The following is a 24637-nucleotide window of genomic DNA, read 5'->3' as shown; positions in this document are numbered from 1 at the left end:
ATTATTTTATTTGGTCATTTTCAAACATTATTCATTAGAAACAAAGATCATTTTCTACCCCCACCACCACCACCACCTCTCCCACAGCCGACATGCAATTCCACTGGGTATCACATGTGTTCTTGACTTGAACCCATTTCCATGTTGTTGGTATTTGCATTAGAGTGTTCATTTAGAGTCTCTCCTCAGTCATATCCCTTCCACCCCTGTAGTCAAGCAGTTGCTTTTCCTCAGTGTTTTTACTCCCACAGTTTGTCCTCTGAATGTGGGTAGTGTCCCCGCAGATTGTTCAGGGACATTACACCGCTACTAATGGAGGAGTCCATTACCTTCGATTGTACCACAGTGTCTCAGTCTCTGTGTACAATGTTTTCCTGGTTCTGCTCCTCTCACTCTGCATCACTTCCTGGAGGTCGTTCCAGTCTCCATGGAATTCCTCCACTTTATTATTCCTTTGAGCACAATAGTATTCCATCACCAACATATACCACAATTTGTTCAGCCATTCCCCAATTGAAGGGCATCCCCTCATTTTCCAATTTTTTGCCACCACAAAGAACGTAGCTATGTTATTCAAACTTTTCATTCTGAAATGATCACAGCATTTCTATATCCATAGCCATATAGCGTTATTACTGGAGAAAGAGGCATTTTTAATATCAATTTTTTTATCAGGTAATGATGAGATCATTGAAACTGAGAAAACTTATTTCTAACATATTGAATTATTTCTATTCCTGAGTTTTGAATTAGGGCTCATATTTGTCCTTTGGACCTCTTTATTCATAGCAAATTCAAGGAATGTCACACCCTAAAAGTATCTCCCATAAAAAAAAAAAAGATTATGGATAAATAAAAAAACCCATCACAAACACTGTGTTCAGAATGGCGAACAAATATAAAACAATGTGGATGCACCCAAGATCAAAACAGTGGCATCTCATTGACTACATCATTGTACGCCAGCGAGACATCCAGGATGTACAGATCACCAGAGCCATGAGAGGAGCTGAATGCTGGACAGACCACTGATTGGTTAGAGCAACTCTTCAAATGCGCATTGCACCTCACCATCCAAAACATGCCCAGACAGTTCACACATTTTACAACGTGAGTCATCTTAGAGATACATCTTATTTGCAAACATTCCAGTCCTGCCTGGACAACAAGCTGTCTGACAAGGGACCACTCACTGGAAGCTCAACCGAGAAATGGAACCAGTTCAGAGACACAGTGAAGGAAACATCAAAGGCAGTCCTAGGCCCCAAACAACACAACCACCAGAACTGGTTTGATGAGAACAACACTGCTATTGAAGACCTATTGAGCAAGAAGAAGCCTTTATGGAGTGGCAAAATAACCCAAACTCTGCTCCTAAAAAGGACAGATTCAAGTCTCTTCAAGCCACAGCACAGCGTGAGATCAGGAAGATGCAAGACCAATGGTGGGAAAAAAAAGCAGAAGAAATCCAGTGGTTTGCTGATATGAAAAACTACAATTTTTCAGTGCCCACAAGACTGTCTATGGGCCATTAAAACCCACCACCACTCCCTTGCTATCCTCTGACGGTGACACTCTCATAAAAGATAAAAAAGGCATCAGCAACAGGTGGAAAGAACACTTCAGTCAGCTTCTCAACCGACCCTCTTCAGTCGACCAAAGTACCCTTGACCAGATCCCCCAAAACCGCTGCATTGAACAACTTGACGTCCCTCCTTCAATAGAGGAAGTCCAAAAAGCCATTAAACAAATGAGTGCAGGCAAGGCACTCAGTAAAGACGAGATCCCAACCGAGGTGTACAAGGCCTTAAATGGAAAGGCGCTCCAGGCATTCCACATAGTGCTGACCAGCATATGGGAAGAGGAAGACATGCCCCCAGAACTCAGAGATGCCTCCATCGTAGCCCTATACAAGAACAAAGGCTCACGAGCAGCCTGTGACAACTACAGAGGCATCTCACTACTCTCCACTGACGGAAAGATCCTCGCCTGTGTTATACTCAACAGACTTCTGTCATCTGTTTCAGAGCAGAACCTGCCTGAATCACTGAGTCTCTACATTGTCTTCATAGACCTGACAAAGGCGTTCGACACAGTGAACAGGGATGCATTGTGGGTGATCCTTAGCAAGTTCGGTTGCCCAGCAAAATTCGTCAAACTGATCCAGCTCTTTCATGTCAACATGACAGGGGAAGTCCTATCTGGTGGAGAGACTTCCGATCGCTTCAACATCTCCAATGGCGTGAAACAAGGCTGTGTCCTCGCTCCGGTACTATTCAACCTATTTTTCACCCAAGGATTACAACATGCCGTGATGGATCTAGACCTGGGTGTCTACATCAAATACCGACTGGATGGCTCACTATTCGACCTTCGCCGCCTGATGGCAAAAACAAAGACAACAGAGAGACTCATCCTGGAAGCTCTCTTTGCAGATGACTGTGCTCTCATGGCCCACCAAGAAAATCATCTCCAAACCATTGTAGACAGGTTCTCCACTGCAACAAAACTGTTTGGCCTGACTATCAGCCTCAGCAAAACAGAGGTGCTGTTCCAACCTGCACCAGGGAGGCCAACGAACCAGCCGTGCATAACTATCGATGGCACACAGCTTTCCAACGTCAACACTTTCAGTACCTGGGCAGCACCATCACCAATGACGGGTCCCTAGACCACGAGATCAATGCCAGGATCCAAAAGGCCAGCCAGGCACTTGGGCGGCTGCGCTGCAAAGTCCTCCAACACAGCGGTGTAAGCACTGCGATGAAGCTCAAAGTGTACAACGCAGTGGTCCTCAGCTCGCTCCTGTATGGTTGTGAGACATGGACACTGTACCGGAAGCACATGAAACAGCTGGAGCAATTCCACCAACGCTCCCTCCGGTCCATCATGAGGATCCAATGGCAGAACCGAATCACCAACCAGGAAGTCCTCAACAGAGCCAACTCCACCAGCATCGAAACCCAGCTACGATGGTCTGGACACGTCATCCGCATGGACCCACAGTGAATACCAAGACAGGCATTCTATGGTGAACTGTCAGCTGGACTCGGGAAACAAGGCTGACCAAAGAAAAGATTCAAGGATCAGCTAAAGTCCAACTTGAAGTGGGCTAGCATTACACCAAAGCAGCTAGAACTCGCTGCCTCTGACAGAAGCAGCTGGCGAACCCACATTCACCATGCCGCCACCACCTTTGAAGATGAACGACGTCAACGTCTTGCCGCTGCGTGTGAACGCCGACACCAGGCCACAACCGCACCTCCCGTAACAACTGGCGTCCCATGCCCCATGTGCCACAAACTGTGCGCCTCAGCCTTTGGACTCCAAAGCCCCATGAGGGTACACCGTAGATGAAACTGCACAAAGACAATAGTCATTCTCGATCACCGAGAGACTACTACTATACTAGATACATTTTTGCTTTTGCTTTGTCTAACTTCATGATTGCTCCTCCTGCCTTTTTTTACTTCTATTAAAGCATAATAGATTCTGCTCCAGCCCCTAATTCTCTCTGTTCATTGTGTTTGAGTTTGGATTGTTGGATCCTGGTTTCCATCCATTCTGCTATCTGTTTCTGTTTTGGGGGTGAGTTCATTCTATTCATATTCACAGTTATGATTACTATGTATTTCCCTCCATCCTGTTTTCTTAAAGTACATATTCTTGAAGGCAAAGGGGCTAGGATTACAACCAAGAATAACCCATCAAGAAAAATAGCATAAGCTCACCAGGGGAAAATGGTTATTTAATGAATAAAAGGACTTATAAGCATTCCTGATGAAAAGACCAGAGATACATATATATCTGTCATTCATACACAATATTCAAAAGAAGCATAAAAATATAAACATGAGATATCAAAGTTTATTTACTATTCCTATCTGGAAAATGACATATCTGTAACCCTTAAGAATTTTATCATCATTATGAAAGTTAGAGGGAGTCTACATAGAGGGAATTGGTGTAAGGCTATTATGATAGGATGATTTCAGAAGAAGAATGGGAGGGGTGAAGAAAGAGGAAGAATGGGGGAAATTATCTCACATAAATGAGACACACAAGGAAGTTTATACAGTTCAGGGGAGAAGGGGGAAGAATACCTCATCTGAACTGGTTCAAGAAGGGAAAAATATGTATACACATAATAGGGCACAGAAATTTATAAAATTTTTTAAAATTTAAATTTTAAAAAATTTATTTTTCTCCAATTACATGTAAAAATAATTTCCAACATTTTAAAAAGAATTCTAAATTCTCTTCTCCCCTTCCCCCATATCCCAAGACGGTAAGCTGTCTCATGTAAATTTTACATGTGCAATCACATAAAACATTTACAGAAATTCATCTTACCCAAGAAGAAGCTGGAAGGAAAGGGGCTAAGAGAAAAGAAAAGGAGGGGGGGATGAGAGGAAGGGTAGAGTAGGGGAGGTGTTGATCAGAAGTAAAATAGACTTGAGGAAGAGACAGGGTTATAGAGAGAAAGATAAATATGAGAATAGAATGGAGGAAAATATACAGTTATAACCACGAATGTGAATGGAATGAACTCACCCATAAAATGGAAGTTAAAAGGTATTAGAAACCAGAATTCAGTGATTCTTTAATGATCTCTTCTTGATTTATTTTCTAAGCCAGTTTTTCCCTCTGACATAGTTCCATTTTTTTCCCCATTTCTTCAGTCTTTTGACTTTATTTTATTGTATTTTAATCTCATGGAGTCATTAGCTTCCCCTTGATCCATTTGAATTTTTAAGAAGTTATCCTCTTCAATATGGTTTTGTATCTCTTTTTGTTATTTGACCAATTCTGTTTTTTAGTTATTTCCTAATTGTGGCTCTTTTACCAAACTATTAATTCTCTTTTCATAATTTTCTTGCATTGCTCTTGATTTTTTTCTAAATTTCCCTCTCCTATTCTTATTTGATTAAAAAAAGTTTATTTTGTTGTTGTTCTTTAAAAAGAAAGAAAATTCTTTTCTGGGAATCCTTGGGTTTGTGTCCAATCTACTTTTTTTTTAAACTTAGAGGCTTTGCTTGTAGATGTTGTCAAGTTACCGTCTTCTGAGCTTGTTAGTTTTCCCAACAACACAGTAGCTTTTTATGGTCCAGTTTTGTTGTTAGCTCATTTTCCCAGCCTACTTCTTGATGTTGGACTTTATGTTTCTGTTAGACTCTGCTCAACTCTAGCGAGTAGGGGGAGATGACTTACCTGAGTTTTTGCCTTCTATGTCCTTCTTTTACTGTTAAGTTTTCAGTGCTTCCAAAGTGGTATAATATGGGGAGGTCTGTTCCCTGCCCTCCTGGTCTGCTCTACTCCTTAGATAGGTTTACCCCTGCTCCCTCCTAACTTTGGCCACTCTTTTCTGGCCTGGAACTACAACCTAGAACAGAAAAATGAGCAACAGAACTACCAGTTGACATCCATTCTGCTCCCAGTGCTAATAGAGGGTCCCCCAGGATCTCTGCCCAGATGGTCAATCTTTTTACTGTTTCTGGGCATGACTGGTGCTGAGCTCCACTTCTGGCCAGCTCTAACCTTGGAAGTCACGGGCCTCTCCATTTTCCTAAGCTGTCACTGTTCTACAATGAGGCTAGTTATGGAGCCCTCTGTCCCAGCCCACTGTAGCATTCCAGGATTCTAAGGGAAAAAAAAAAGGTGGAGGAAGCAGGCTCAGTTGTTCCCTTTGCCCTGTGTAAAGATTAAAATTTTGGGGATACTGATAGAGGTAGAAATTAGTTTCTCTCTGCAAGGAGTATTATATTTTTAGAGGTTTATTGAAGATTAAAATATAAAGAAAACACAAGTAAGAAAAGCATGTGTCTAGGCCCAGAGAGCCTATTCACAACCATTCACATCTTGCCTGCTAGATAGAGAGCCGCGTGTGTTCCGAAGCGGAAGTAAAAAAAAAAAAGGCAGAGCCTTTTCACAACCAGGTTAAATACTCCATCTCGGTCTCGGCCCAGGTGAGGTTTCAGTGAGATTAGAGGGCATTCTGGGGAAGTGGAGCAAGGACTTCTGGGGATTGAAGTCCCAGATTCAAGTCTATTTTTATATTCCCTATTTGATCGTAATTGGGGAAAGAAGTTTCCCCAAAAAGGATCATGAAAACATAATCAACTTAAACATTACAACAATTTGAGGATAAGAAGGGGGAAAAATCAAAACCAATAATTGCTGGATGCATTGACAAAAAGCCGTTAGGGGGCAGTCCCCTTTGGCATGAAAGTATACATACAAATAAACATTCAATCAACCACACCCAAAGTTCATTCTTGTGCAGCTTGTGGTCTGGAGGCTTCTTCATGGTGTCTTCTCCAACAGTTCAGTTTCTGGATTCAGAGGTAGCATCTTTCTTTACCTAAAATTCTTCTCAAAAGGAATTTTAAACTTTGCAATTTAAATAATGATATTTTTTACATTCCCTAATTAAGAGGGTGATTGAAAAATACAGGATCACTTAGGGATGCATGGCTGAGGTATGAGGTATATGAATCAATTGGAAAAAGATATTAAAAAGGTATCAGAAAATCCAAATAAAAAAGAAAATACTGGATGAAAATATAGACTATCAAAGTCTTATGTGTAAAATTCTAAATAAAGGAAAAATAAATCTATAACAGGTCCTTGAATCAGGGACCAATCAAAATGATCTAAGCAATGATGCATTTACCCAGTCAGTAGCCAGGACCACAGAAAGGTACCACACTATGAAAGGCAGAAAAGGAAGGGACCAGATTATAGAAGCCAAGTAGGAGCCAAGTTTGGGGATACTAGTCTGTGAGTATTTTCAAAGTGAGTGTGGACACAAGGAAAGCCTATGTTGTAACAAATGATAAACACAGTAACCTTGAGTCTTCACACTAGGTTCAAGACCTTTGCATTGGCTTAGAAGTGCATCAATCTGGATTGCCCAAAGAAAAGCCTGGATTGGCTTTTCTTTGGCTCTGTGCAATGCCTCTTGTGTGTATATCTTGTCCTGAAATCAGACAGAATCATTAAACAAAGTCCCATAATTTTTTAAATAATTAGTGGTATCATTTTTATAGTCACAAGCTTTTGGGGCATACATTAGCAATATATCTTAAACTTATAGTACTTCAAAATCAAAAAGTTAAAGAAAATCTTAATGCTGGTAACATGTGCTTGAAATATAAAAGAGAGAGAAAAAAATAAAAAACTGAAAAAGTATATTGCACATGTGAGAAAAATATAATAAAAGTCTTTAAAAATTTCAAAAATATAGCTCATAATCATTGACACTCTGTGTCAGCTAAGAAAACATAGAATACAAGGCTTTCTCACCAAAAATGAGATCCATTTCCTCTTCATGCCTGGCCATGATCTACTGTGAGTGAAAGCAAATGAATTGAACAAAGTAACAATTTTCATTTTTAAAGAACAGTAGTACAAATATGTAGTTATCAATATCCCCCAAATTCTCAATAGCCCAATTAATTTTAATAGCAAACAAACACACTATCATATTTCACATAAGTTGCTGTATGACATTTTTAAAACCTATGAATTGATGGATATTTGTCACAAGTTTTTACAATCATAGCAAATCTTTCAACCTTGGTAATAAACAATTTTTAAACAAAGTAAAACTCATTTTGGGTTTAGAACACAATCAAGAAATCTATATATCATTCTGGTGGAAAATAGTGAGCTGAAGAGTATAAATGAGAGATGCTCCTTTTTTGGAGGCTTTTTTAGGGGTACAATGCCCTGAGATTAACTGCCCCAACTTCCATTCACATATTTAGAAATGCGGGAAGGTTGGGGGTTATAATTGTATTTCACTTCAGCTATGGGCCTTACCTCGTGGTAGGGGCGGGCAAAAGTAACCAGAGATTGTAAAAAAAAAATTCCCAAAATCATTTTAAAAACCCTTAAAATCAGTTTAGATATTTAGCACATTAAATTTTCCAAAGGTTGTTATAGCAATTGTAACCAGTTCTGATGAAGTCCATCTATCCTCTATGTGACAATTTACAAAGGCAAAAATAGAAAAACTGTTTTTTCATATATGGGCTTAATTACAGTGATATTTGTTCAATATATGGTTATAGGGGGAAAGCAACAGAATTTTAAAACTCAGTACATTAAATGAACAGAATAATATTGAATCCAGTAATATATGAACTTAAAATCACAAAGTTAAACCTTAAACCAAGCAAATAGCAAAATCCAGTAGAAATAGATTTTTTTTTTATAAACCATTGGAGTCTGAAATGCCTTGAAATATAGAGCCTCCAGTCTTTAAAGTTCCTTAGGTGTGTTTTTTTTTAATTATTAATTATCCATTTAAATGTCTATTGTCCGAAGGCAAATTGATAAGGGGTAAGCAATGAGGTCCAAGTGATCTGCTCAGGGCCACACGGCCATGAAGTGTCTCAGGCCAGACTTTAACCAGAGACCTCCCATCTCTAGGCCTAGCTCACAGTTCACTGAGCTGCAGAGTTTTTTTCCCAGTTAGCTAAATGGTTGTAGGGAGCTAAATATTTTCCCTGACACGCAGGTGAAGTCAATAAAAGGATCAATGCAATTAAAAGATATCCTTGTAAAATAGCTATGTTTTTAAGTTCCTGCTTGAAAAAACCTTTCTTCTTTCCCCTCTTGTCTCTCCCCTCCTATGCTCCGATCCGCCCACGTGGAGCCCAATCTGCCCACAGGGAGCCAATACCCCCGTTTGTTACCAGCTGGTAGAAATGAGTCCTGAGCAATGAGTGATCTGCTCCAAGGCTAGGCAGGTTGGGCAGGCAGGTCACCAGGTGATTGCAATCTAGGTTGAATCAGGTGGGCCAGGTGAGCGAGAACACCAGGGTGGGCAGGTAAGCTGCAATCCGGTCAAACAGCAAACTGGTCCAGAGTGGGGGCTGCAGGCAGGAACACACGCAGGCAGGGAGAAGCGGCCGAATTGGTGGGAGGGAAGGGCTCAAGAAAGTCTGAAGCGGATGGCTGCCGACAGGAGCTGATCAAGATGGTTTTCTAAAAAAGCATCTTGGAGAAACATGGCTTAAAAAAAATTTCTAGGCAGTAGCTATTAAAGGCTGAACTAAAGATCAGTAAAGAAAAGAATCAGAAGATTGAGAGTATTTTGTTTTCCCGTTAGGTCGCCAATTGAAAAGATTAAAATTTTGGGGATACTGATAGAGGTAGAAATTAGTTTCTCTCTGCAAGGAGTATTATATTTTTAGAGGTTTATTGAAGATTAAAATATAAAGAAAACACAAGTAAGAAAAGCATATGTCTAGGCCCAGAGAGCCTATTCACAACCACTCACATCTTGCCTGCTAGAGAGCCGCGTGTGCTCCGATGCAGAAGTAAAAAAAAGGGCAGAGCCTATTCACAACCAGGTTAAATACTCCATCTCGGTCTCGGCCCAGGTGAGGTTTCAGTGAGATTAGAGGGCATTCTGGGGAAGTGGAGCAAGGACTTCTGGGGATTGAAGTCCTGGATTCAAGTCCATTTTTACACCTGTTGACACAAGTCTTACCTTAAAGAAGAGCAGGGATGACCCTTGGCCTCAGAGGCTCAGCCTACAAGGACTACCATCAGCAGAAACACCCCCCAGCTTCCATCCTCCTTCTCCTCCTCTTGAAGGATCTAAGTTACTGGCTCTCTGGGGATCCCTAATCCTTTTAAGGGTCTTTTCTTTTTTTAAAATGTTTCCTTATGTTTTTTTTCAAAAAGAGGTAGAAACAATTTTAAATGATGCATATACCCTTTGGCCAGATTTATTTTCTTGAAACTCTTACCTTCTGTCTTAGAATTGTGACTGAGTATTGGTTCCAAGGCAAAAAAAGAGCTTGTAAGGGCTGGGCAACTGGGGTTAAATGACTTGCCCCGGGTCACACAGTTAGGAAGTATCTAAAGTCACTTCCCATCTCTAGGCCTGGGTCTCTACCTCAAACCACCTATTTTCTTGAAATATGAAACCTATTTCCATAATAATACAAAGATTTTAACTTCTAGTACACTAAAATAATGGTTTAACATTATTGGTAAGGGGAAGACCCTCAATAATTTTTATGAATGTAAAAGTGTGTTGAGACCAAAATGTTGAAGAGCTACTGGCTGGTGAGAGTCCATTTAGAGAGGAACTCATGGTCAATAGTTAACATTATCTGAATCATCTCTAAAGCCCTTCCCCCTCTTTAAAATTGTGCTGCTATAAAGATGTGTGTTGGTTGGGGGAAGGGATTTTAATCGAAAAACTGGAAACAAAAGGGAGTTATCAGTGGCAAAGGACTAAGCTGGTTTCAAGAAAGCATCTAGCTAAACCATGTAGCTGGCAACTTCTAGGGTTTCTTAAGGAATTTAAAACTGGATGAGATTTTAAATTTAAGTACAGTACCTTCTGCTGATAGCTTATGTTAGGGAATGTATTTCTACTTCAAATACTGATGGCCAAGAGAAAGAAGCTACATTTGTAACGGAAGCAAAAGAATCTTGTCTATGGTGACCAATGAAAATCAACATCAGCCAGATGGAAACAAAACAGTTTGCTTTATTTGAAAATAGTAATGTCTTCAAATCTGGGCACGGGCCTAAGTTCAATACCAGTACAAATATATACCTCTCAGAAGGCCAAAATATTTATGATAGTAGGTGCTCTGAATTTTTGGGTGGCCTTTTAAAATACATAAAACAGATACATCTGTAAAATGCACTTTAACAGCACATTAAACTAGGTAGTTACAGTTCAAAATTAGATCTGAATAATCAAAGCCCTTGAAGACCATGGCATATACATTAACAAAACTTTCTTTATAGGAGGCCATTGCCCATTTTAAAATAATTTAAAAATGAAAACTCCCTTCCACCACCTCCCCCCGCCCAAAGAAGTGCAGGATCTTCCCTAGGAGATTAGAATTTTAACTTCAATGAATAAAAAAGTCATGGTTGAAGATTTTTTAGGCATTGACTCCAGCTGAGTTTGTCAAGTTGAGACAGATAGCACTATTGGAGCTATTACAGATGTCAAGGGCTGTGAGTAGGAAATGTATCTTAAAAGTGCAGAAAGTATTTAACTTTAATATCAGGGATTTCTGCTTTTTGATATTGTCCTAGGAAACAGCACAGTGACCAATTATACACCAATTTACATGGGAAGTTACTTCCCTTCCTGCTAGATTCGACAACTCCTTACCCATCTACTAAGTTCACTAACAACCAAACACTTTCTGAAACACTCAAGCATCATACATTTTTACAAGGATTTGTGAAATTTACATTTTTTTTTTAAAAATCCTCCATTGTGTGGACATTTCAGAATTATTTACTGAACAATGAGCCATCAAAAGGGGAAAACAATACAACAATGCATTCTGGTCTTTCCAAACAAAAAGATTCTCTGTCATAAGCTAACTTGATTCCTTGCTTTCTCTGGCATCTTTTTCACTTGGTACTGGGTGGCACTGAGACAAAAGAAGCCTTCAAGGTCATCCACTTCAACTTCAAAAATGAGCATTTTGACACATTTCAGCAGTAAGCTGTCTTCTTGCTACTTTCTGACCTCTAACTCCCAACAAGCATGAGAGAAGAATGAGAGTTCTAAGTAAACTGGATCTCTTTTCCAGGCAAGAAGATTCAAATCTCAAATTAAATGTTTCACTGCAACAACTTATGTTATACCAGCTGTTCCATCATTGTAGACAAAATTAATATTTAATATGAATGAAGATAACTTAACAGTACTTCATTGCCATCATCACAAACTGTTTTAAATCTGTCAAATACATGCAAATAAAACATTTGTACAGATAAATTAGTGTTTAGGAATTAAAACCTCAGAGCAATATCCACAAATGTTCTGAAATCTAAACTTCTTTTTTTAAAGCATGGACAATTTGAACCCAAGCAACTTGGATACATTAAAACTTGTCGGAATCCATACATTCCATGAGTGGCTCCACAGACCATCTTTCAGAAAGGGGAAAATAGTGCTTTTGTCACGGTTTAATTTACTTTTTGGTTTCACAGGCAGCCACTGAACATAAAAGGATTTACTAAATAATGTTGATTTCTACCAGCCTTATTTAACTCTAACTAAACAACAGTTCAACAAAATAGTCTTTTCCTTCTACTTAGTGTTGACTTGGGAATGTGAGACATTTTCAATTAAAGACTTCATTTTTCCTGTAGACTTCAACATGTGTGGTCCAAACTGAAAAGAAACAGACAGGATTATTAAAGGATTATTATAGTTCAATAACAGCAATAATTTATCCTCCATATCACATATTACATTTGACTACTGGTAAATATTTCTGGAATAAATGTTCAAATAACTATTAATAATAATATCAAAATCTTAATTTAAGAAGTTAGCATTGTGAACGCAAAAGGGCCTATCCTGAGAAACAAAATACTCCCTGAAAACAGATGTCCCTAATGCCATACCCAAATTATTCAAATATCATCTCCATGAAACCATCCCTAATCATTCCGGCCAAGTGACTTCTCCTTCCTCTACATTCCCGTGGCATTAGTATCTGTCCCACTAAAAAAGAACATGCCATACAAGGCTTCTGAATTTGTGTATGTGGTAAGTGAGAAAGTGCTAAAATGCTACACAGAAGGCAGGTGGTAATATTGTATAAGCCAGGAGACGGAGGGGCTGAGAACTCTGTAGGTCCCTTTGGACAAGAGGAATACTCGGCAGGCCTTCAATCACTCTTTATGCACGAAGGCACCCTGACCAGAAAGGAGACAGTACCTACCAGCATCGTTTCTGAGGTGGCCTTTGATTCAGACGCAGGCATGGATTTCTCTGTTTCAGGTTGGCTATCACTTCGGTACCGATAAGCGAATTTCTTTTTCAAAGCTTCTGCAATTAGAGATGCAGGGTCGGCAGGGTCCACCGGTTTGGGTTTTAGGTCTTGCTCTGATCTTAAAGATGGTTTAAAAAAAAAAAAAAGGTCAAATTTTAATGAGCTGCAAACTCACTGGTGAGAGATCATGTCCATCTTTATGTTCTGAACACTGCATCCAAGATGCTGGCTGAGGAAGGGCAATTTATATGCAGCCCTGAAAAAGTGAAGTCTAGGAAGGGACAAAGAGCCGCACTTCACTGAGTCTTCTTTTGGTTTAATCAGACGACTACACTCTGATTCATTGCTTTGTGAAGTAATAACAATAAAGATTTGTCTTAAATATGTGCAGATAATATTATTTTAAAATTAAAATAACCTTGATCTGAAGTTGCTCCTTCCTAGTCTCTTAAGAGGACCCATTCACTGGAATAGCCTTATTGAAGCATGAAGGCATGGTCACCAAATTATTAAGAACTAAATAATAAGAGCTAAGTGCTTTGTGTAATCGAAGGAAGCAAAATCTGGGGGGAAGGGAGAAAGGTAGACAAAGAACAACATGTGTACATAATTCAATCTTCACCTTTTCACAGACCGAAGTTTTACATTGTTCATGTCTTTTAGGATTTCTAGCATATTTGGCACTTCAGGTTTCTTTGGGATATTTTCTATCAAAATCTTTCCAGCACTAGTTTTCTTCTCTCTTCTCTCTTTAATCAGATCGATAGCAGATACACTTTGGTGTAGTCCTGATGAAGGAAGAGGAGGTGGTGGCGGTGGTGGGGGCAGAGGTGGGGGAGGTACTGGTGGTGGTGGGGCAGCAGATGATTCAGGGGCACCTGGAAGTGTGGTGGGACTTAAGCCACCTACAGAAAAAAATAAACAGAACAAAGTTAATGCTATTTTGACACTCAACCATGACATTCCAGATTTATTTTTTTAATATTTTTGACAATAAGAATGTTTACTTGGTATGTGCCAAAGTACTGAGATCATAATGTTTTTTGTTATCTTAGTCAAATGAGTGGAAATGCTGTTTCAGTTGCTTTGTTATAAATACCCAAATCTAGGTTAGAGTAGTTTTCCATCCAATTCTTTCCAGACTGGAAAAGTCCTGTTTGTACAGGGATGCTTTTGTGATCTCGAATGTTCCAAGTTTGGATTCATACCAATAGCGATGGCAAATTGTACCATACTTACATGGCAATTAATTCCACATAGATACTCCTTTAAAATTTATTGTTTGAAAACATATAATATCAAATGTGTAATGTATACCGATATGGTGTAGTTTACATTTAAACTATGAACTGTGAATTCTTTTTTTACACAAATTTTAAAAGACAAATTGATGATTCAAGTTAAGACATTCAAATCATAACCATTAAGATGCAACAAAATTATGGTGGTAGAAGGGAATCCATCTATACAGCAAATATAAGACTAACCTTAAATTTATTTAACTGAAGTAGATATCATGTATACATAAACTTAAGCTTTTTACACTATTTGAATGTAAGACATTAATTTAGTGCTACAGGGAAAAAAGTTCCTTAAATCAAAAGAAAGTTCTCTTTAAGATTTGTATCATACAATGTAACAAAAGCTCACATTTCGGTATAGGAATGGCTGCTGGTGTGCCACGCATGTCATACACACAACCTCTCAATTTAAATTCACATTTTTGGCAGTTTTTCTAATCTACCAGCAGATGGAGGCAAAGCCAAACAAACAATAACTTAAAGTGGTTTAAAAAACCCAAAAGACTCTAGGGAAAGTTATCTAGGGCAAAGTTCATTAAGTGAACAGGAGATTAAGCCATATAGAAGAAGCCACCAAATTAGTTAAAGTCTATTAAGTTATGTGGAAAGAAATTCCCTATGCGGGCTATGGTTTCACCATGGTTGTGCCTTTGACTTGATGCAATTTCCTTTCTTTTCTTTTTTTCTTTTAATTCTTACCTTCCATCTTGGAGTCAATACTGTGTATTGGCTCCAAGGCAGAAGAGTGGTAAGGGCTAGGCAATGGGGGTCAAGTGACTTGCCCAGGGTCACACAGCTGGGAAGTGTCTGAGGTCAGATTTGAACCTAGGACCTCCCGTCTCTGGGCCTGGCTCTCAATCCACTGAGCTACCCAGCTGCCCTCCTTGATGCAATTTTCTAAAGTATAAGAGTAAAGAATATTACATGTCAATGGAGTACTCAGTGGGGATTAGAATGCCATACGTGGCACCTCTGCCAATGGACACTTTTTCACTAAGTGACTAAAAGCAGTGCAGGTACTCTCTATCCCTCTCTATTTCAAAGACATTAATTTAGTGCTACAGGGAAAAAAGTTCCTTGGCTCACTGAGCTAAAATGACTTGCCCAAAGTCATAGCTAGAAGTGGCAGGGCTGGAACATGAGACTTTTTGCTCTACATCTGATACTTTTTCTACTTTTCCCTATTGCCAGGTCGGGCACATAGAGAATTAATTTCAGTGTCAGAATGTGTCTCTTTGAATATATCTCTGAATACACTCCAAATTACATATAAATTCTTTGGAATTAGCTAGGCAACTAGATGGAACAGGGAAGAGGGAACTGGGCCTGAAGTCTGGAAGACCTCCGAGTCCTACTGTGGCCTTGTGCCCTCTAGGTGTGAGACCCTCGTCTACCATGGAGATTATAACAACCCTTCCAGAGTTGTTGTAAGGGTCAAATGAGATATCTGAAAATTGATTATTATTAGCACATGGCACATTAGCACATATGTGGGGTCCTATTTCATGTAAACTTCTTTTGACTCCATGGAGACTCAATTCTCCAAATCTATTATGTTCTAGTGACCTGAATAGTATAATCAAAAGGTATTGACAAGGGGCAGCTGGGTTGGGAGCCAAGCTTAGAGACTAGACGATTTGGGTTCAACTGTGGCCTCAGACTCTTCGGCACCTGTGTGACTCTGGGCAAGTCACTTAACCACAATGACCTAGCCCTCCTTGCTTTTCTGCCTTGGAACCAATACTCAGTGTTGATTCTAAGAGAGAAGGTACAGGCTTAAAATGGCATTGACAAAGTCCTGCTCATGTCCAAAATACCTTTTAGCCAGTGATACAAATCATAATATGTGAACTCTAAGACAACAGACTTTCCTTCTACTGGTTTCTATTTCATCTGTTTAAAGCAAAGAAGTTCAAGACTCAATTACCTGAAGCAAGACTCTGCTGTTCTTGCAAAGTCACAATTTTGGCAATCTGTGCTCGGAGAGTAGCCAGTTCAAGTTCGAGGGCGCTGATCTTCTGCAAAGCTTCCTCATTGGCTAGAACTGTCACTTTGGGCTCTGGGTCCTCCTGGGAGAAGTTTGGTAAAGAAACTTGTCTGTTCGGGGGCTTTCCAAAGAAATGAAGTTCATCTGGAGGGGCCTCCTTTGCCCCAACCTCTGTTCTGTGAAAAAACAGAAAGATAAAACAAAAACGGGTTGTCGTGGGCTTGGGAAGGCAGGATCACAAGGATGCATTGTCAGTAAGTGCCCTCCCAAGGTCTGTGGCCCCCAAACAGCGGCAACAAGAGGATGAGATAGTGAGCTAAAAAAAGAAAATAAGTTCTTTAGTAAAAGCAAATCAGTCCTAAATTGGGCTCAGCAACGGAGCTGGAGAAATCAAATTGTTGGTGAGATCAGTAGCCCCATACCAATCATGAGGGGCCTGGACTGTCTGGCCAAATAGTATAAGTTTTATTAAACGCTCAATAATCGCCAACCCCTCCATTGATGGCCACACAGGGTGATCATTAGGAGAATTTGTGTGCCAGAGTACTCCAGCCCCTACCTCCATTACTAGGCACAAGATAGCTTTTAGACTCCCCTTCCACACCCACATTTAATATTAACTACATGGGGTGGTTCAGCCCTACCAGTAATGCCTGGCGTCAATGCTCCTACTGTAAATATCCAGAACAAGCATTCCTAAGAATTCATAACATCCACATTCACAATACACATCTCTTTGGTCAGATACTATACCTGAGGCTCAACTGAGGGGCTGACTTCTCCCCACCTCCTTCCCTTAAAGGTTTGCCTCCAAAGCCCCAAAAGAAAATGAGGTACTCTTTAAAGTATAGAGGGCATCAGCAGTCGCCTGGCTGCCAGTATCTAGCATCCCCTGTTTTGTATCTGGGACTTTCCCCTTGCAAAGCAAAAGTCATTTGAGCATATCGCCTCTGGTCCCTAGGATGGGGTGAGGTGGGATGGAGGTGAAGAGAAACTTTTAATTTTCCCATCAGGGAACTTATTACAAAATATCTCAATAAGAATACAAAGACTTGTATGATTGTAAACAAACAGGGATATGTGTGAGGAAGGTAAGGATCAATTCTGTGAGGTGGGAGCTTTTAGGAATATCCAAAACTTTGGTAAGGCAGAGGGACTCTTATTACCCTTGCCTCAGATTGATCGATCATCCATCCTCTCCATTTTAAAAGCCATATCATCCAAGTTCCTATGGTAGAGAATTTCATCATGTGTTGGTGATACAAATCATGCCTTATCCTCAGAGCACCTATTTGTGTGGATAGCCAGGAACACTCTAACTGGGCCTGAAGTAGGTTGGCCATCTGGAGTGGGGGTTATGGGACATAATTCCAACCAATCAAATCAGAATTCCTTATTTCATAAAGCACCTGAAAAGGAAGATTGCCATCTGGGGTCTTTAACTGATTCATCTGTATGTAAACTCTTACATGGAATTCCAAAACTGACAAATATTTTAAATCACTCATTAGACAACACCATCTTTAGCTATTGTTCTAAAGTTTCAATGACTTCATTAAATTTCTTTTATAGCCTCATCTCTTAATGTAAAAAGACCAAATCACTACTGAATAGAGAAAATGCAAATTAAAACAACTCTGATACCACCTCACACCTATCAGATTGGCTAACGTGACAAAAAAGGAATATGGTAAGTGTTGGAGGGGATGTGGGAAAACTGAGACACTAATACATTGTTGACAGAACCATGAACTGACACAACCATTCTGGGGAGCAATATGGAACCATTCTTGACGGTAGATAAAACTATTCACACCCTTTGACCCAGCAATACCATTACTTGGTCTGTATCCCAAAGAGATCAGAGATAGAAAAGGACCTACTTGTACAAAAATAATTTTAGCAGATATTTCTGTAGTGGCAAAGAATTGGAAACCAAGGGGACGATCATCAATTATGGAATGGCTGAATAAGCTGCGGTATATGGTTATTACCATAAAGAAGGAATTGTTGCAATGTCTTCTTTCATAGCATGCAGACTATGGAAATATGCACTTCATAACAGCCCAGGTATTAACCTATATCAGACTATTTAATGCCCCAGGGAGGTGGAAAGAGAGGGAGAGAATCTTAATCCCAAAATGAAGGGTAACAATTTTTAAAAATTTTAAGATAAAAAAAAAAAAGCCATTCCCAGCTCTCTATACCCGCTATACTATTTTTATAAGACATTCCCCAAGAAGCAATATGATGGAAAAGTTAGTAAGATGATAGGCTGCTCTGATTCCCAGTCATGATTACCTCTATTATTCTGTTTTATAGCACTCAACTCCATAGGGTTCAAGGCATTCTTCAGAGAACCATCTGGGGCAGAAAGCATAATTTCCTCTTGTAGTCAGTCTATTAGTCCCTGCCTCCATTAACATTGATCTCTTCCCTTGGGTAATCAACAAATCCATTACGCAGTCTTCAAAATTCAGTGATGATAAAGAAAAAAAATCAAAATCTCATTTACATGTTCTAATCGCTTAATCCTTACAGACAAGTTATGTTCTTTTCCCTATTTTGTCTATATAGTTTCTACCCCCTATGTATGTGAGTAGGAACTAAACAGTGCTTTGAACACTTATACTTTCTCCTAACATGAATATCTTAATCCCATTGGATCAGTAAGAATTATTCCTATTCCAAGAAGCAGATTTTCCATATAATCTAATCAAGGCCTCTGCCACTGGGAAAAAAATCTATTTCTAACTAGCCTATCATTGAGAGCTCCCTTTCTTCCATTTCACTTCTCTATATAACAAATGAATTTAACCTTGAAGCCACTGGGAAAAAACAAACAAACATATACCACCATTCCATCTCCTTCAACCAAACTCTCTTAAAACTCAAACTCTTTTGTTTGTAGTACCAAATGTACTACACTTGGCCTAAATGTACTAAACTAAACTTGACCAAATGTACTAAACTAGGCCTAAATTTAGCAGTTGCCAATCATAAAATCCAGTTTAACATTAAAATAATTTAATAGTTAAATATTAAGAGCACACAACCTGGGGGCAGCTAGGTGGCTCAGTGGACTGAGAGTCAGGCCTAAAGAAGGGGGAGATCCTGGGTTCAAATCTAGCTTTAGACACTTCCTGACTGTGAAACCCTGGGTAAGTCCTGTAATTCCCATTGCTCAGCCCTTTCTGCTCTTCTGTCTTAGAATCAATAACACAGTATTGATTCTAAGATGAAAGGGAAAGGTTAAAAAAACCCAAAACACAGCATCTGAGTCTGGAAAGGGCATTAAACATCAAATTTAGAATTTAAAGAAGGTATTTGTGGAGGCAATGGAAGCTTAGAAAAAGATCTAAGCACCCATCCCAACACTCTTTTAGAGTTAGGCAACCAAATTTGAAAGGTATAAAAATAGCATGGTGGATAGAGCACTAGGCTTGGAGTCAGGAAGAACTGAGTTCAAATTCAAACCTCAAGAACTTAGCTGTATGAACCTGGGTAAGTCATTTAAGCTCTTCCTGTTCTCAATTTCCCCATCTGTAGAATGGGGATAACAGCAGCATTATTACCCAAGGCTGTTGTGAGGATCAATGAAATAATAAGTGTAAAGAGCTTAGCATGGTACCTGGTACATAGTAAGAAGTATATAAATATTAGCTATTATAATTTTTCTTTGGCAGGGCTGAACTCACTTAAATTCTTACCACAAAGATCATCATGTCCTCAGGCTTTCATGACACTCCTTCCTCCTCCTGCCCATATGCCCATTCTTCTTAGTCTCTTCCCTTGGTCTCCAGTGCTAACCACAGGTTCTGTCCTGGGTCCCCCACTAGACAATTTCACTTGGTGATCTCTTGAGTTCCCAGAGATTCAAGTATCATCTCTGTGCAGATGATTTTCAGCCCCACTTATCTAACCCTAGCTTCTGTCCTTTAGTTTCAAATCTTCAACTGCCTATTGGATATCTTGACATGGATGTCCTGCAGACATCTTCAACTCAACATGTCCAAAATGAATTCATTACCTTTTCCTGTAAAGTCCTCTTTCTTCCAAATTTCCCTATTACTATTGAGGACTCACAACTCAGATATCTTCCTCAACCTCTCACTTTCTCTCACTCTATACAATTAGCTGCAAGCTCCTATTGCTTTTTTCCTACCATTGTAACATTTCTTTCCTGCACCTCCTTCTATTCCCCGACACCAACCACCGGAGACCAGGAACTTGCCACATCACCCCCAAACTACTGAAAGCCTGCTGAGGTTCATCTCTCTGCTTTGGGTCTCCAACCCATCCTCAGCCATCACATTGAACTTCCTCTACCTATTCCATTCTCCTAGTCAAAAAAGTCTAGTGGCCAAATGGAGGATCTAGTATGGAATCCTCTGGTTCCCGTTGCCATTTAAAGTCCTTTAAAACCTGACTGCTTTCTACATTTCCAGTTTGGTTACGTCTTATTTTGCTGTCCAATGACACTGGCCTTTCTTACAGTTTCTTACAAAGTTCCATCTCCTGACTGCAGGCGCATCCCCTGTCTGTCCCAAGGCCTCAAACTCTCCCTCATCTTGGTCTCTTAACTTCCTTCATGTCACCTAACTTTTCTGCAAGAAATCTTTCCCAGTTATCCCTCTGCTGATTATCTTCAATTTACTCTCCTCTGTATGTTTGTTGTATAAATAGTTGTTTGCTTGTCATCACTTCCATTAGGCTGAGAGCTACTTGAAAAGGGGACAGTTTTGTTTTGTGTTTTTTTTTAAGCTTCTTTTTGTGTCCTTAAGGCCTGGCATATAATAGGCAATTAATAAATGTTTGTTTTTATCCTCTAATAAGATCCTTAAATACACATAACATTTTCAACCCAAATTTTTTACCGCTTTCATTCTCTTAATCCTCATATTACCTTCACAGTACTAGCAAGTCATCAGTTCTAATATTTTTGCCAAGTTTGTCTTTTTTTTCTCTCAAAAGAAAGGATAACCTGTTTTAATGCTTTTAGAGAAATAAGAGACTTTTTTTTTAAACCCTTACCTTCCGTCTTGGAGTCAATACTGTGTATTGGCTCCAAGGCAGAAGAGTGGTAAGGGCTAGGCAATGGGGGTCAAGTGACTTGCCCAGGGTCACACAGCTAGGAAGTGGCTGAGGCCAGATTTGAACCTAGGACCTCCCATCTCTAGGCCTAGCATGTAGGTAATGGAAAAAGGTCATTTAAGCTGAATACATTTAAAAATGTAAACCAACATTTTATAGGGAATGAAAAAACATTTTTATGGCGACCTTATCTTTTCTTAATTAAAAAATTTTTATTTTCCCAAATATACATAATAATTTTCAAAATATTTTCCAAAATTATAAGATCCAAACAGTCTTCCTTCCCCCACCCCTACCCAGAGATGGTAAGCAATTTGATCTGAGTCATACTTGTATTATCATGCAAAACACATTTCCATATTGGTCACTGATTTAAGTGCATACTCATACAGCATTAAAACCATAAATACACTGATGTGATAGTATACTTTGGTCTGCAGCCATCTGACTCTTAACAGTTCTTTCTCTGGTGGTAGATAGCATCCCCGGTCATCAGTCTTTCAGTATTGTCCCAGATCATTGCATGGCTGAGAGAAGCTAAGTCATTCCCATGTGATCATTCCCGAATATTGCTGTTACTGTGTACAAGGCTCTTCTGGTTCTGCTTATTTCACTTTGCATCAGTTCATGTAGGTCTTTCCAGCTCTTTCTGAAATGTTCCTGTTCCTCATTCCTTATAGCACAATAGTATTTCATCACCATCCTATGCCAAATCTACCCATCCATTCCCTAATTGGGGCATATCCCTTTAGTTTCCAATTCTTTGCCACCACAAAAAGAGCAGCTATAAATATTTTTGTATCAAAGATCAATCATCAGTATATTAATAAACAAAGTTATCCAAGCAGCAAAAGAAAGAGGACAGGGGAAGGGGAAGTAGGCTATAGCATATTACCAAAAAAAAAATTGCTCAGAAGAAGTACAAAAAAAGGTGAGTCAAAGAAAATGTATTGGGAGGGGGCAGCTAGGTGGCTCAGGAGGTTAAGAGCCAGGCTCAAGGATGGGGAGGTCCTGGGTTCAAATCTGGCCTCAGACACTTCCTAGCTGTGTGACCCTGGGCAAGTCACTTAACCCCCATTGCCTAACCCTTACTGCTCTTCTGCCTTGGACCAATACATAGTATTGATTTGAAGACAGAAGGTAAGAGGTGTTTTTTTTTTAACGTATGACAGGAAAGGATATGGGTCCTAACATAACAAGAGAAAGGAATAACTGCTAGAAAACCTATGTGCTCCCTCAGTTCCCCAACAATGTAAAGAAATGTAGAGGAAAGCAGATATCTTTGGACACTGGGTAGGGTCTCTTGTAGAGGGGTTGTTGTTTTTTTTTTGGAAGATATGAACAAGAGTGATACAGGAAGAGAAAGGGTGAATGAACTGAAGAAGCACCTCCACCATTGAGACCACAGATCCATTGAAGCATCAAAGCATGAGAAGGCAGAGGCATGACAGGACAGACAGTGTCTATGTTCAAGGAAACCAAGCAAAATAGAGGTAGTAAGAGTTCTAGATTTTTTTTTTGGAGGACTAGTATTTTTTCTATAGATAAAAAGATCTCTTTATTTTATTTGTATCTACAACTTTTATTTTGTAATGCTTTTTCTTCCATATACATACTCCCTTAGAGAATAATTCCTTATTTATGTGCAGTTTTATGTTTTGATTTCCACAAAAAGTTCTTCATGGATTTGACCTTCACATTGAGGGGAGAACAGTAATCAATTAGTGCTTCTTTGTTGATGAATTTACTTAATGTGACAGTGTATTTATGAGTGACTATTTTTCCAAGAGTTTTATTTTAAGACCATCTGGACTATCAAACAACAAATGTATTTAAAACTTTAAAAAATTCCACAAAAATACTTTTGTATTGACAATATAATTAGTATTTGCTATTGTAAATTTATAGCCTACATGAAGCTTTTTGAAGACTTAAGAATATACAACAGAAAATTGTTGGTGGCTTTAGCAAGTTTATATCCTTTTCTTTCTCTTCCACTCCCCTAAACACATAACTCTTTGTAAAGAAGATGGCTGAGACAAGAAGGAATTAAAATTGATCTGTCCCCAGTTCTTTGCCTTCTGAATTCACATTTTTTATCTGCCCAAGGTTTTTCTCATCTAGCTATGGAATCAAGTTTCTCTCAACTTATACAGCTCTCATTGCCTCTCCCTTTGATGACAGCAATGCCATCCTATTTGGTCTCCCTAATTCAAGACTTTCCCAATTCCAGTCTATGTAAAACTTTCTTGCCAAAGTAACATTCCTTAGGACAGCTAGATGATGTAGTAGATAGAGTGGTTCGCCTTGAGTCAAGAAGAAACTAGTTAAAATCTAGCCTCAGACACATTATCTGTGTGACCCTGAGTAAACCTGTTTGCCTCAACTTCTCCAACTGTAAAATGGGGGAGAATAATAGAATCTATCTGGCAGGGTTACTGTGAGGATCAAATGAGGCAACTATAAAGTTCTCAGCACAGTGCCAGGGACATATGAGACACTATAACCCTCCCCTCTTTAGAAGGTAAACTCCTTGGGAGTAGAGATTATGTTGGTCTTAGTATTTATATCTCCAGTGCCTAGTAAATGTCTGAAACATAGCAGATGCTTAATATATACCTCTCGACTGCCTGAAAATTAACAAGTGGGATAGAACCTATACAGAATTCTGGTCTTTAAGTGGGATTTTCAGGGGGCAGAGAGCATTACTTTATTGCTTTATTTTTTTTTAAACTCTTACCATCTGTCTTAGAATTAATATGAAATGTCTGCTCCAAGGCATAAGAATGGTAAGGGATAGGCAATGGGGTTAAGTGACTTACTTGCCCAGGGTCACAAAACGAGGATGGGTCCGAGGCTAGATTAGAACTCAGGACCTCTCATCTCTAGGCCTGGCTCTCTATTCACTGAGCTACCCAGCTGCTCCTCTTGCTATTATTTTAAAAATCTTTAATTATACTCAAAAGTCCACAAGATTTGAAGACCAAATAGTGAAATGAGAGAGCAGACTGTGTAATATGTATAGTCATCAAAGAGATGATATTGACTCCAGATAAACTAAGTCCATTGTGGGATACTGGAATCTTTCATTCAGGGAACAGTAGCTAAAAATGTCATTTACGTATATAAAGTGGTTACCTTAATGGATTAAATCTTCATAAAAAATTTTTCTGCAAACTACAGATTTCATAATCATTTAACAAATTCTTCAGAAGCCAATATGTAAAACTTTCATTCTAATAGTAAAATAGCAAATTCTAAGATTATTCACACTTAGTAGTAGTTCAGAATTTGTTGTAAAATTTGCACCTGAAAAATCCAGGTTCCCTTAATAGATCTTTCAACTTTTACAGAGTAGAAGAGATAATAAAGTTACCAGGTTTTCTAATACTGCAAAAGAATCAAACTACCCTCTTTACATAACTCCTGAAGGAGAACATTATCCTTCTGTTTCTGTTTATTTTAAATTAAGG

General features: G+C 39.1%; 1 protein-coding gene across 4 annotated transcripts in view; it reads right to left on the bottom strand.

The window, feature by feature from the left end:
• Positions 1–10498: 10498 nt before the first annotated feature.
• MTFR1 (mitochondrial fission regulator 1) overlaps positions 10499–24637 on the bottom strand; it is a 55896-nt gene continuing 41757 nt past the window's right edge. For all 4 annotated transcript variants that reach the window (XM_007487054.3, XM_007487053.3, XM_056823984.1 and 1 more), the window contains 4 exons: positions 16011–16246; positions 13405–13687; positions 12732–12900; positions 10499–12175 (listed from right to left, as the gene is read on the bottom strand). In XM_007487054.3, coding sequence (XP_007487116.1) covers positions 12092–12175; positions 12732–12900; positions 13405–13687; positions 16011–16246 — 772 coding nt within the window. In that variant the 3' untranslated portion in view covers positions 10499–12091. The remainder of the gene's footprint in view (positions 12176–12731; positions 12901–13404; positions 13688–16010; positions 16247–24637) is intronic.

The sequence above is a fragment of the Monodelphis domestica genome, chromosome 3 (assembly GCF_027887165.1).
Source record: "Monodelphis domestica isolate mMonDom1 chromosome 3, mMonDom1.pri, whole genome shotgun sequence".
NCBI lineage: Eukaryota > Metazoa > Chordata > Mammalia > Didelphimorphia > Didelphidae > Monodelphis > Monodelphis domestica.
The sequence above is the reverse complement of the archived record's forward strand: the minus strand, read 5'-3'. Positions and strand labels throughout refer to the sequence as shown.